This window comes from Nelumbo nucifera, chromosome 6 (assembly GCF_055504915.1).
Source record: "Nelumbo nucifera cultivar China Antique chromosome 6, China Antique-T2T, whole genome shotgun sequence".
Taxonomy (NCBI): Eukaryota; Viridiplantae; Streptophyta; class Magnoliopsida; order Proteales; family Nelumbonaceae; genus Nelumbo; species Nelumbo nucifera.
Window position 1 is genome coordinate 15,918,430 of NC_142654.1, and position 13,793 is coordinate 15,932,222.

The 13,793-nt window shown below is 43.3% G+C and overlaps 1 protein-coding gene and 1 long non-coding RNA gene across 2 annotated transcripts; both read right to left on the bottom strand.

The window, feature by feature from the left end:
* Nucleotides 1-218: 218 nt before the first annotated feature.
* LOC148790623 (uncharacterized) lies at nucleotides 219-13,676 on the bottom strand. Its single transcript, XR_016077203.1, has 2 exons — nucleotides 13,334-13,676; nucleotides 219-1,369 (listed from the first exon to the last, which is right to left on the bottom strand). It is a non-coding gene; the product is annotated as an uncharacterized LOC148790623 (long non-coding RNA).
* On the bottom strand, nucleotides 11,123-13,149 carry LOC104590100 (UDP-Glycosyltransferase superfamily protein). Its single transcript, XM_010248638.2, has one exon. It carries the CDS (start codon nucleotides 13,147-13,149, stop codon nucleotides 11,662-11,664), a length of 1,488 nt encoding a protein of 495 aa, XP_010246940.1. The 3' UTR covers nucleotides 11,123-11,661.
* Nucleotides 13,677-13,793: the final 117 nt, after the last annotated feature.

Consider the following 13,793-nt stretch of genomic DNA (forward strand, 5'->3'; position numbering starts at 1 on the left):
GTTCTGCAAATGGTATCCCCTTCACAGGGGACAGTTCTAAAATCTAAATCACTTCAAGGATGATTGTTTCCTAAACAGAATTATTTCTTCTCTAACCCTAAGTTGCTTGATATGATTAGATTCATATTCTAATAAATTTCCAATTTTTTTAATTAAAATAATTAACATAGAAACCAAATATAGGAATGCATCACAAACACTTACACCAGAACTTATAATTTGACCTTTCAACCTGATGTTTATTATTGAAATGGGACATCAACCATTCATCAAAATGGTTATATTGATGGAGGATCCATGTTCTGCATTTTTTTTCCTTTTTTCTTTTTTTTTTGAGAAAAATTAGCCAGATTTCATCAGATAAAAGAGAAGTACATGAGGAGATGTACAACACAGAGGGGAAGCCCCAAAAACTTAAGCAGAAGCCTATCACCATACAAAACCTCCAAAAGAACACCAAATTTAGCTAAGCCATCTGCAATAGGACTTAGCTCCCTCGGAATCCAGATCAGGTTTGCATTTAAATAGTCCAGAGAATCCCTAGCCTCTGCCAAGTAATGACTCAATCTCCATTGTCCACCCTCCTTGTCCATTAGCCAATTTATGGTATTTGCTGAATCGCCTGCAACAGTTAAATTCTGAACATCTAAGTTTTTCACTATTCTAATTCCTGTGAGAGCAGCCATCACTTTGGCATTAGTAGAGTCAGCAAAGCCTATTTGACCACCGTAAACCCAAAAGATGTTGCCCCTTCATCCCTTATAGTGCCTCCAATGCCAGCTAAACCAGGATTGCCTGAAGCGCTTCCATCAAAGACGGTTTGAGAAGAGTGTGGGAGGAACAGAAGAGTATAAGCACTTCTGCTAATTTCATTAACTGAGAAACCTTTGAACAAATCCGCATTAACAGCCCAAAGATTACAAAGGTAAGTAATATCATAGATGAATTCTTCAAGGGATCTGGTCTCATTGTCAAAAAGGCGCTTATTTCTTTCCTCCAAACTCCCCACGTTATTGCATGTACCATTTGCCAGTAAACTTTACCTCTTTTACTTAAGCCTCTTCCTTGCCACTATTATAAGAAGTCCAGAATATGCTCTGGAACAACCCAACTGTACTGTAACCAGCCAAACTGAGGAAGTGGTGCCAGAACATTGCAGTACATTCTGCAATAATTGCATGGAAAATCCTCATAAAGAATCAAAGAACTACTATAGCATTCAGAAAATCATCAGCTCCAAGTACCATTCTTGTAGACCAAGAAAGACCCAGTTCCACTATAAGCGGATGCTAATGCCTTTCCAGTGGACGTTGGCTGAAAAAATGCCAAGTGAGATGGATCCAGGACAAATCCCATACAGAAACTCTTCCTACATAAAAGAAAATACAACTGTGACTAAGTAAACATGAAGGAGGGGAATGCAGGTCTAAGAATAACTTCCAAAAATCCATACAAATGGATACCCACATAGAATTCTTGAGGAAAAATAAATATTTGGTCTTCAGCCCAAAATAGTGAAGAATTAACTATTCAGAAAATATTTTCCAAAAACCAAATAAGAGACTAAAGTGCAAAGCACAAAGTTCAGTGACTCTGGTCTTTAGAATTGGGCACCCTTATAACTAGAAAGAATGACCATACCTACAAGGATGTTAGCTTATTTCGTCACTTGTAAAAGGCACAGAGCGATTTTGATTTATCCCACCAGAGTTTATCCCCCTTTCAGTGTATCCATTAAAGAGAAGGTGGATCAGTCCATTCGGGTAAAATCTTGTTCTCATGCATAAAATGCTAAGGTTAGAATCACCCCACCCAAGTCCCCAGATTGCCAGGACAAACATTGGGTAATGTCCTTTTGGAACAGTCCATTCGGTACAGTTGTTCAAGAGTCAAGGCTTCAACTTCAATCCATTCAGTTCATCCATCTCAAGTGGCTCCCTGAATGAAATAAATGGCCTATCCAACGTTTTGCAAGATTTGATTTTATTTATTTATTTATAATTTTTATTGGTCTCAAGTTCAACTATCCTGCTTCCACTCGGCCAGTTGAACCAGTCTGGAACATTGAACCACAATCCGGAAGGGGTGGCAAAGATGACAAATTAGAGACAAGCAGTTGGGTGGCAATATGTTTTCTTCTGTTTGAAGGTGTAACCCAAACTGCTCTAATCCCACAAAAAGAAGGTACAGCTTCTTTTTCAACATAATCCGTGTCCACACATCTTATACATGATGGATCCCAACAAAAAACCCATGGGCTGAAATCCCATATTTATGGGTTCACAACCAAGATGTCCATGTATAAGACTAAAGCCCATAAACTTAGACCTAGTTTAGTAGTTTTTTTTTTGTACAAGTGAGGTCTACTTGCTGAATGGGAGAATGCATCTTAAAAATTACGTGGATATTAAGAAGATTTTTGAAAATTAGTTAAATTTGACTTATTTACACTTTATTTAATCTACATATTTACCTTTTTTACTTTTCTCTTTATATTGCTGCAATTGCTTCTGTTCTTTTTTTTTTTTTTTTGGCAATTTGATAAGTCATTCAATTCAGCCACTTCAGCTGCTATCAAATGGTCCTAATTCTTTAACCCAATTTCACTCTTTTACCCCTTTCTTTCTTCCCTATCCTATATATTTTTTAGTGTTAACATTTTTGGACAATACGCTGCTCGTTTGGTCGCAATGCAAATTTCATTTGCAGTGATATAAATGTATGGGAGTGCAAATAGGTTGAGTGTAAATTCTGGTTTATTTTTGCTTCAGATTTGACCTTGTCTTATTTGTTTGTGAGATGTAAAAAAGGAAGTAAAATGGTGTAGTCCCACCTTATATGGAAGACAATGGAGGTAGGAGGAGGGTTAAATGTTTGGGAGTGAGGTAGGAAGCAAATTGATGTGGTTCTGGTTCCCACTTTCTATGAAAGAGAATTAAAGAAACAAGAAAGACAACTTTAGAAACTTGAAATCAGATTCTTGGGACAAGAAACCCATGGCTGAAGTCGTCATGTTGGATAGCTGTTGATATTTATGACCACAAGTGCCGAGCTCAGTCAAAGACTTAATGTGCTGCTGGAATGACCAAGGCCTGAAGAAAAAAAGGAAAGATTGTCTGGAAGTCTGTTCCTGCAGCTGAACTCTGGTCTATCTGGACTGAAAGAAACAACAGAATCTTCTGTAACAAAGTGAAGAGTTCAGAAGATTTAATCCTTTCTGCTGTTAGCAGACTGATATCTTGGGCATCTGTAAATTCTGATTTCAAAAACCAGAATGTGTCTGAGTTGTTAAGATCCCATTCCCTTTGGAGTTTGTAATCTGATCTGCTTTCCTAGCCAATCTCAGTGAGGCTAGGGAGCTGTTGTACTATTTGCATGATGGTTTCTAATAAAATTTGATGAAGGATGATTTGACCCAACCTATGAAACGGTGACACGTAGACGCCGACTTAGCATGAGCGACAGCCCAGCGTTGAAGCCCGATGCGACCAAGTGACGGGCCCATGAAACAGTCCGCTACGTTACAGCTCACGAGGGGAGGAGTCCGCCGCGACACGAACTCCGGGTTCCCCGCGCTATCTTTGAAGAGATACTCCGAGGCAACTGTAGCTCGCAAGCTAAAGTTATTAGCTCGCCCGAGCTCCCTAGCAGACAAGTCATTCCGAGGAACAATTCCACTAAGGGTAATCCTAGAGTGTTTCAAGCTCGCCACAAAATAGCTCGCGAACGAGCCGCACTAGCGCTCTTCAGGAAGCTTCCGACTGACAAACCGTACCGGTCAGACTGCGCCATATCCTCTACTGACGGCGCAGTCCCAGTCCTTTCGACAGTCTGCGTCCACGTCTCTCAGCAGGCAAAGGCGTGCCTGCCACTTTGGAAACGTGTCACTCACCCGGGCGAGGCGTACGCCACAACGGCCACCTGCGCAGCCCTGGCAGGTAACGGCTATGGCAGGAGCCCAGTGGCGGGTATGCCCGACCTAATGTGTGTCCCTATAAAAGCCCTTAGGGCAGAAGAGAAACTGCTTCTTGAACTTCTGATCTCTTGAATATAGTGGTAACGCGCTATCTGCACTCTTAGCCTTTCGCCTTTTCCTTGCTTCTACCGAGTACTGACTTAAGCATCGAAGTGTCCCCGCCGGGCAGACCCCCAAGGGATTCTTCTTATTCTTCCCCATCTCAAGTATCTTCCAGGAGCCACACGAGTGCCAGCTAGGAGTGACCGGATTGCGCTACATCATTTGGCGCCGTCTGTGGGAATCGCTTCAAAAGGCCTTTCTCTCTAAACTTTCACAGTTCTCTTCTTCCTTGAAAAAATCCAACACTCATGGCTTCCTCTAGCAACGTTGGACGAAGCGCGGAAATGGATAACTCCAGGGAACAACCCCAGCTTCCTACTGTCTGTATCGGACAGTTCACCGTCCCCCTCTCGGCGGACGGAATCCCCAGCTTGAATGTGCCTCTCACAGTCGCACTTGTCATCGCCCCACTCCCTACTACTGTCGGAACGACGTTCACCAAACCTTCAGTCGTGCCTCCAGCGGCCAGCCCGAACCAACTGGAGGACTTGGTGCAGTGCATGCGGGCCATGCAGGCCCAAATGCAACAGTTCCAACAACTTCAGCTCTATCAACAACACGTACTGCACCAGGTCTCCCAGTATCAGTATCAGCAACAATTCCCCCAGCTGCCTCAACCTCAGCTTCAGCAGCCGCAGTCCCCGCCCCGGCACCCAGCCCCGCAGCAAGCTAAGTCTCGCCGCCAGGGCGAGCGCCCCTCTGGCCAAGGAGAGGCCCCTCAAAACCTCCCAAAAAATCAGGCCTCCCCCCGCGGCAGACGAGAGAGACCGGCTACCCCGGTCTCGCCGCGAGCGGACAGGTCGGGAGGACCCCAGCTCGCCAGGTCTACATCACCTCGGCAGTCGAAGCTTGAAACTCCGCTCTTTGAGAACCGGTTCGAGATCCTGGCAACAGACTCCAAACAAGACCCCTCTGTCCGCAGCCATCACCAGCAGACCGGGCTACTTCATGCACAAACCATTCCGGACAGCGCAGAGGTGAGCAGCACGAACGCCGAGCCCACCAAGAAGCAGAGGCACCGCCGCCGAGCTCGCCGATCTGTTACCTGCGATTTGCCCGGGCTCGGGGGCAAAGAAGAGGTGAGCTCGGCCGAAGTCAAAGCTCCCCTCCTCTCAGTTCCATCCCCCCTGTCTTCCCAACTCCTGGCAGTCCCAATGCCCAAAGACTTCAAGCTCCCCCCTCTTGACAAGTATGACGGGTCGTTTGACCCAAATGATCACGTAGATGCCTTTCAGTCACAGATGCACCTGGCGAGAGCCAGCGAGTCGTGCATGTGCGTGGCCTTCTCCACTACTTTTAGGGGAGCAGCCCGCACGTGGTACCGGAACTTGGCACCTGGGTCGATAAGAAGTTGGGCGCAGTTCGCACAAGCCTTCACGTCCCACTTCGTCACTAGCAAACGGTGCCCGCGAATTGAAGAAAGCCTCCTCAGCATAGTGCAAAGAGAGGGAGAGTCCATCCGAGGCTATATCAAGCGGTTCAACGATGCTTGTATGCAGATACCGCGCCTGGACCCCGCCGTACGCCTTGCAGCAGCCAAGGCGTGACACACAAAGAGTTCAAATGGCACATGGTCATCAACCAGCCAGCGACCATAACCGAGTTTCTGAAGCTCACAGACAGGTTCATAGCCACCGAAGAGGAGATCAACCAGAAGGGCGAGGGCGCGCCCAAAAAAAGAAAGAGAGAATTAGAGTCCTCCAATCAAGGGGACAACCGAAAGAAAAAGGATATAGTTCGGGGGGCAAAGCCAGGTCAATTGTTCCGAGCTCCTGTAGCGGACCGAGCTGATTACACCCCACTGAACGCGAAACGGGCCGAAATCCTGATGGCGATCAAGGACGCCCCCGTACATGAAGTGGCCACCCCGTTTGAGGGGAAATCCCAATGAAAGAAATAAGAGTTTGTATTGCAGTTTTCACAAAGATCACGGTCACAGTACCGAGAGTTGTAAAAACCTCCGCGACGAGATAGAGGAGCTCATCCGTCGCAGATATTTGAGAAACTTTGTACAAAATAATAATAATAGTAATAGAGCAGGTTGGCAAGGGGAGCACGGAAAGGATGCTCCCGAGTCCAGCAGCAGGCTGGCCGAACAACCGCAGAGGCAACCTCAGGAGGAGAGGCCAGTTCGGGGGACCATCCACAAGATAGTGGGAGGTTCGATCGTTGCGGGTTGCACTTCAACAGCAGCTCGGATGTTAGTTCGTGAGGCCACCCGGGAAGAGCAGAACCCCCCAAAGAGGCCGAAGACGGGAGACCCAATTTTCTTCACAGAAGACTATCCCCACGATGATGCGCTCATAATAAAGCTAAGAATCAACGACTTCGAGGTCAAGCGCGTACTCGTTGACTCAGGCAACTCAGCCGACATCCTCTTCAAAGCTGCGCTCGACCAGCTTCAGTTGCAGAGAAGCGACCTGAAGCCTATAGACACTCCTTTGGTGGGCTTCAGCGGAGAAGAGGTCCGTCCCCTTGGGAAAATAACAGTACCTGAGGAGGTCGGCACGTGGCCTTGTGTGGTCAGTTTCAAACATGACTTCCTGGTGGTCGCGACCCCCTCCCCCTACAATGCCATAATAGGTCGACCAATCACCCATGTCCTGCGGGCGGTGGTCTCCACCTACCATCTGGCTATGAAGTTCCCTACAGACTTCGGTGTGGGAGTAGCGCGGGGCGACCAGCGGCCTCCCCCTAGAAGTAGATGCTATGTCGCCAGAGGCTTCCCGAGCCTCCGGGATCTGCTCCCAGGCTCCCCCCAAGCTCGAGGGAGAATCATCATCCTGGCTATCGCCCCTGTGATAGGTGTGGTATGGGTACCCAGACATGGCTGATAGCGATTGGGACTCACTAGAGTAGACGGAACGAAGCAAACTGAGGAATTCGGGTAGACTAGGTGAAGTGCGCGACCTCAGAATCCAAAGACAGCAAGATGGCGTGGGAGAGAATGAGGCCCGAGGGGGCCCCCTATTTATAGTCTCCACCCTTTCAAATTGACGGCCCGGATCAAAGCAGATCCAACGGCCCGCGGGCGCCCTGACCGCACGCCTTCTGAAAACCGAAGGCGATTGGCGGCACGTCTTCCATAATTAAGGTAGTCGCAGCCGCACGACGTTCGGAGTTAAAAGCCACCTCAGCACGTTTTCGAAATCCAAAAAGTCAGGAAAGTCAGAAAATCTCTTGATTCCCGCAAATGCATTTAATGAGGGCAGTCAATCAAGTTTGAATTTCGGTCAAATCAGTCCCTAGCGCTTCATAAACTCCCCGCGCTAAGGCGGTACTCTTAGCTCGAGGAGTGGGGGGCAATTGATGAAGGATGATTTGACCCAACCTATGAAACGGTGACACATAGACGCTGACTTAGCATGAGCGACAGCCCAGCGTTGAAGCCCGGTGCGACCAAGTGACGGGCCCACGAAACAGTCCGCTACGTTACAGCTCACGAGGGGAGGAGTCCGCCGCGACGCGAACTCCGGGTTCCCCGTGCTATCTTTGAAGAGATACTCCGAGGCAACTGTAGCTCGCGAGCTAAAGTTATTAGCTCGCCCGAGCTCCCTAGCAGACAAGTCATTCCAAGGAACAATTCCACTAAGGGTAATCCTGGAGTGTTTCAAGCTCGCCACAAAATAGCTCGCGAACGAGCCGCACTAGCGCTCTTCAGGAAGATTTCGACTGACAAACCGTACTGGTCAGACTGCGCCATATCCTCTACTGACGATGCAGTCCCAGTCCTTTCGACAGTCTGTGTCCACGTCTCTCAGCAGGCAAAGGCGTGCCTGCCACTTTGGAAACGTGTCACTCACCCAGGCGAGGCGTACGCCACAACGGCCACCTGCGCAGCCCTGGCAGGTAACGGCTATGGCAGGAGCCCAGTGGCGGGTATGCCCGACCTAATGTGTGTCCCTATAAAAGCCCTTAGGGCAGAAGAGAAACTGCTTCTTGAACTTCTGATCTCTTGACCATTTGCATTTTGTTGGAGCAATCACCCTGTAATCAACTACTTGTCCCTGCTAACCATCTCTCCTATTGTTGTTGTTATTTAATCACATTCTCATTTTCACTTTCTTTTTTATGGCTTCAGAAAATAATTACTCCATTACAATATTCTAATGGCATTTTGATGCCCACAATTATCAATACACAATAGAGAATACTTATTCAGTTATTTGGTTAGTTATGTTAACATGGTTCAAATAACATGACTTTCAATCTTTTCAAATTAAAAGGATTTGTAGGCAATTAAATCATAAAAGAAAAATAAAAGAAGGATAAGTGGGATATATCTATCTATTGATAGTGAGTAGTGACACAATACAACTTTGTGATGTCATATAAATTGGCATGGTAGAAAAAAAAAGCATAAGTATACTAGCAATACTGATACAAATTCAATTGCATGCTTCATATTTATATTTTATTGTTGATGTGCCAAGTGTAGCTTTGTGAGGAGCATTCAAATATTTTCATAATAATTAATTATATACTACCTTGGGATTGACTGCATGCATTACCATTTTACCAGAATTATAACAGGGATTAGCCTATTCGGCATGTGATAAACAACCATAACATATTATCTTAGCTGTTTTGCATATCTATGGAGCACTTCATGGAGCTGTGCAGCTTTTCTTTGGAACATCAGCCTCTCATATCTCTTACTTCCATGACTTCCTCTTTCTATCGCCTTCTATGGTGGTATGCAAGGTAAATACAATATTTGGAACCAACAAATCATATTTCAGTTTCACACCATTAATATCAAGTGCTTTGGTAGATAAAAAGCCACTTAAGGATTAGAATAACAGTCAACTAGAAGGTTTGTCCCACTCCTTACTTCAGTCTCCATCAATGACCTTTTCTCCCAACATTTGGCACCAAAAATCTATGATACCTGGATACATGTACAAACATATAATTATGACATAATGTCTTGGATATTTCAACTCTTTTTTTTTTTTGTAAATTCCACCTGGCACCCTGTCCAGTAGCGTGTTTTCCTTGTCTAGGTAGCATATCTGAAAAAGAGTAGGATTGTCCAATCATCGAATTGTGATTTGTTAGAATGGAGGATATCATTTCTCCAACAGAATTATTTGTCTGGAAAATGGAAACCACCATGCTTCAGCTTAAAATCCTTGTTCAAACATAAGAGAAGTGTAGGAAAACTATGTTGTCTTCCCATAGTGGTCCAAACCACATAGAACAATAAGGCACCTCTTGGATCACCATGATAATCATTTTCCATTTGGATTTTCCTAAGAGAACTCCTAGTGGGAAACCAAAGACAAAATTTAAGGAGCCTTGGCTTTATATGCTCCCATGCAACCCATGAGCTAAAAGCCTAAAACAGATCTTCATTGAGAAACCACCACCAATATTGCTTTACAAACACTCTTTAACTTAAGGCAAATCCAACAAAAGAAGATCAAATGGAAGTTGAAAGCAAAATATCATGCTTGAAAAAGAATTAGATCAGCCTGTGAGAACACCAATGGGATGAATGGAGATGCCTTGGACTACATCCCATAAAGAAATGGTAAGGGATACAAGAAGTAAGATGCAAAGTTGCATGAATGAAACAAAATGATCAAAAGGAAAAATATTATGGTTTATAAGTTGAAATCAACTAAGTGAAGATAAAAGGGGTGTTCTCCAATGTAATCTTCATTTGGTGAGTTCCAAAAACAGAGGTCCCTAACTTGGTTTGCAAAAACATTGATTTTTTTTTTAATCTTAATTGTCTAGTGTATGACTTGTTTCCAAAACTTAAACCAGAAACATGTTCATGAATTTCTTGCTTCAAAAACATATTTTCCTCAAGTGGTATGGTATTAGGATTCATAAAGCATACAATATTCAAATAAAAATTCTGATGGAATGGATATTAGCTCATCTTTTTTTATTTTATTATTTTATTTTTATTTATACTAAAACAGAATATATGCTATGTAAATTTAATATTAATAAGAGTGCAAATCAGGGTACACTTAGGATTGGAGACTAGAGAATTTAATTTGACCTTTTCCGGTACTTTGGTTCGACAATTCATAACAAGGGAAAGATTGAGGAGGATGTTTCCCATAGAATTAGGGCAGGATGACCAAAATGAAGGGGTGCATTTGAAGTCTTTTGTGATAGGCAAATAGTCAAATATCACTTAGATTAATAGGAAAATTCTATAAAACTGTTGCAATGCCAATTATGTAATATGGAGCAGAGTGTTGGGCAGTCAAGAAACATGTTCAAAAAAATGAGTTTGGTAGACGCACATATGCTGAGATGGATGAGTGGAAAAACTAGAAAGGATAGAGTTAGAAATGAAGTTATTCGAAGGAACACAAGAGTAGCTCCAATGGGTGACAAAATGAGAGGAAGTGGACTAAGATGGTATGGTCATGTGCATATAAAACCACCTACATAACCTGTAAGAAGAAGCATTCTGTTACAAGTTCAAGGGGCTAGAAGGGCTAGGGGCATACCAAAAAGGCCATGGGTCAAAGTAGTAAGAAATGATTTAAGAGCTCATAATTTAACAATGGATATGGCATTAAACAGAATTAAATGGAAAAACAGGATTCATGTAGCCAATCCAGATGATGAGGATGATGGTTTTTCTTTATATTCTGGTTTTCACTTTGTTCTCAGAAAAAAAAAAATAGAAAATACATATTAAAGAAGATGTTTTCATTTTTTTGCAGATGTGGCATGTTTTAGAAAAAAGAGAAATAAGAACATTCATGTTGGAGAAGACCCCTAAGGTAAGTTCTTCACAAGAACTGGAAAGAAGAAAATGAACTGAACAGACTTCTACAGGTCTACAATACTAATATTTGAAAGTTTCCACCCTTTCTTTGCATTTCTTTCAGCACCCATCCTGTAATCAACTGCTTCTTGGCTTCTTGCTAAGTTCTGCTGTTATAAATTATAATTCAATTAACTTGGTGACTGAAAATAATTAATATTCAAAATTTCAATAATCTTCCAACTTAAACTTTTATTCCTTTTTCTTCTTTTTGTTTTTAGACTGATCTAGATACCTCCATTTCAAAAAATGCAAAATATATATCGATTTTCTCCACCTACAGAAGACTTGTTACTGCTTTCTTTTCCCTTTCACAAATCAAACTCCATGGAAAAAAAAAATAGACTCTAGCTCATGCTGTTATAAACCTTACAGATCTGATGAATAAATATCCAGCAACAATCTCAAGAGAGAATCTCATTACTGCTTTTTTATCCCTGTTACAAATCAAACTTCATTGGAAACAAATACACTCTTAACTCATTTGGTTAAAAGCTTCATGAAGCCTTGTCATTGCTTTCTTTTCCCTGTCACAAACCAAACTTCATTGGAAACAAATAGACTCTTAACTCATTTGGTTAAAAGCGTCTTGTCATTGCTTTCTTTTCCCTGTCACAAACCAAACTCCATGGAAAAAAAATAGGCTCTAGTTCGTGCTGTTAAAAGCTTACACATCTAATCAATAAAAATTCCAGTAACAATCTCACAAAAAAAAACTCATTACTGCTTTCTTATCTCTGTTGCAAATCAACTTCAATGAAAACAAATAGACTCCAAGTCTCTAACTCATCTGGTCAAAAACTTCACGAATCTGATCAACAACAATTCCAGCAACAATCTCAGGAGAGAATCTCCTGATCATGTCTTCCCTTGCCTTCCTCCCCTTTTCTCTAGCCTCTTCAGGATTGTTCATCACATGCCTCATTAGAACTCTAAGCTTATCAACAGAAGGTTCAGCCCAAAGATGACCCTTGAATGGGCCTTCTGTTACTTCACTCATTCTGTCCACATGCAATGGATAACTGTTCTTCTCTGTCAAATATTCAGTTGGGCCAGACCAATTTGTTGTGATCACTGGCAAAGACATCGCCATGGCCTCCACAATTGGCCGACCCCATCCTTCTCCCCTTGATGGGAGAACAAATGCATCAGCAGCCATATAGACTCTAGGGAGATCCATCTGAGGTATGTGTGAATCGATCAAATAAACTGCAGCCCACCCACCAGCTGGTTCCTCAATACCAGAATTTTCTACGAAATCCAAAATCTTATTCCCAAAATTCCTATCAGAATGGTAAGGATTTGTTAGAAGGTACAAAGCAACACCATCCCTCCGAGAGAACTCCTTCAAGTATGATCTCAATAAGACATCCCATCCTTTCCTGTACTCCCACTTAAAAATACTGAGAAAAACAAAATCCTTGTTCTTTTGAGGTAAATCTGAACTTGAGCCTGGAATAAGCTCTCCTCTGTAAGCAAGCAATGGCTCATACTTTGAAGGATCGAAGAACTTCACATCAACGGGTTGGACCATCTTTACTACCTTCGAGGATTCAACCCCACTTTGAATAAATGAAGAGACATGGAAGTCGGTAGGAACCCAAACAGAATCCATTCTGTTACACCGCTTGACATGGTCTGGGTTGACCCTATCACTTTCAAACATGGTCCGACCAATAACGAACATTGGTTCCTTGTAACCAGTGGGCGGACAAGGTAAAGTCTCAAAAAGAGGAGGATGCCAAGCTCCTGGCTCACTATGACAAATCACGATCGTCTCATTCATTCTACATTTTGTATTGTAAAGCTCATAAGCTAGACTTTTAAGATCATTTGGCAAACCATCCCAGAATTCAAGACTTTCCAAATCCCCATGTTGGTCAATCCCCAATCTGAATATAGGGTCTTTCATGTTTTCGTGCAGAGCAGTGATATAAGCCCAAGCTTCTGAGCTGTACCCACCTCCAGAAAGGAAGGGAGCCATCCATAAAACGCAGTAAGGGAGCATGGCATTGGATTTTGGTTTCTCTCTGGCATGCTGGTCTGAAGGAAGAAACCCGAAACGTCTGAGTATCGGGGTGGGGTTTAGAGGGTGGGATGAAAGAGTTAATTTCAGATACCGGAGCTTGAAATGGTTTGTTTTGGTGAAACTGAAAGAGAGAGATAGAAGAATAACCAAAATAGCTGATACCCAGAATGCATACGATTTCAATTTCAAGATCCAAGAGTGGTTTCTTTGACTGGATTGTGGGTTTCTGTGGACATCCATGACAATGTATTTTTCAGATTTTTTTTTTGGGGGGGTGGGAATCAGATGGTTAGTAGAAATTGTATTATATTACATTCTTAAAGAAATCACAAGAGGAGGTGAAGCAGTAGATCAGTAATAAGGTTTAGGGTATTCAAAAGGAAGATAGAAGATGAAGGTAAGCGGAGAGACAGAGCAACCTTACCAGGAAAGTGAAGAGATCCAATTCCAATTTCAGTTCTGATGCCAATATCCTCGGATTGATGCTGCTTGTTACCAGAAAATTCCTTCCACTCCTTGATTAATCCCTCTCAAGGCGCGTTTGGACTTTGGAGAATGGAGGCATGACCACGGCCCATGGGCTGTTCTGGGCCGGATCGACCTCTGGGCTTACAAACTACAAACTTCGAATACCGGTATCGTACCTTTCCGGCATCATAGATTTATCCTTAGTATGTATAGGCCAGAAATAATCACCCTTATAGAGCCAAATTTTGACCGTCAGATCGGGATCCAGCTTAAAATTGTAGTGAAATGCAACATCTTCATCGTCGTCCATGCCTTATCCCAATTATATGGGATTTTGTCAATTTTTTTTTTTATAAAACCAGGAGGTGCTACCCAAAACGGGGGTAGCGCGACCCCTCATCCATGCCTTATCCCAA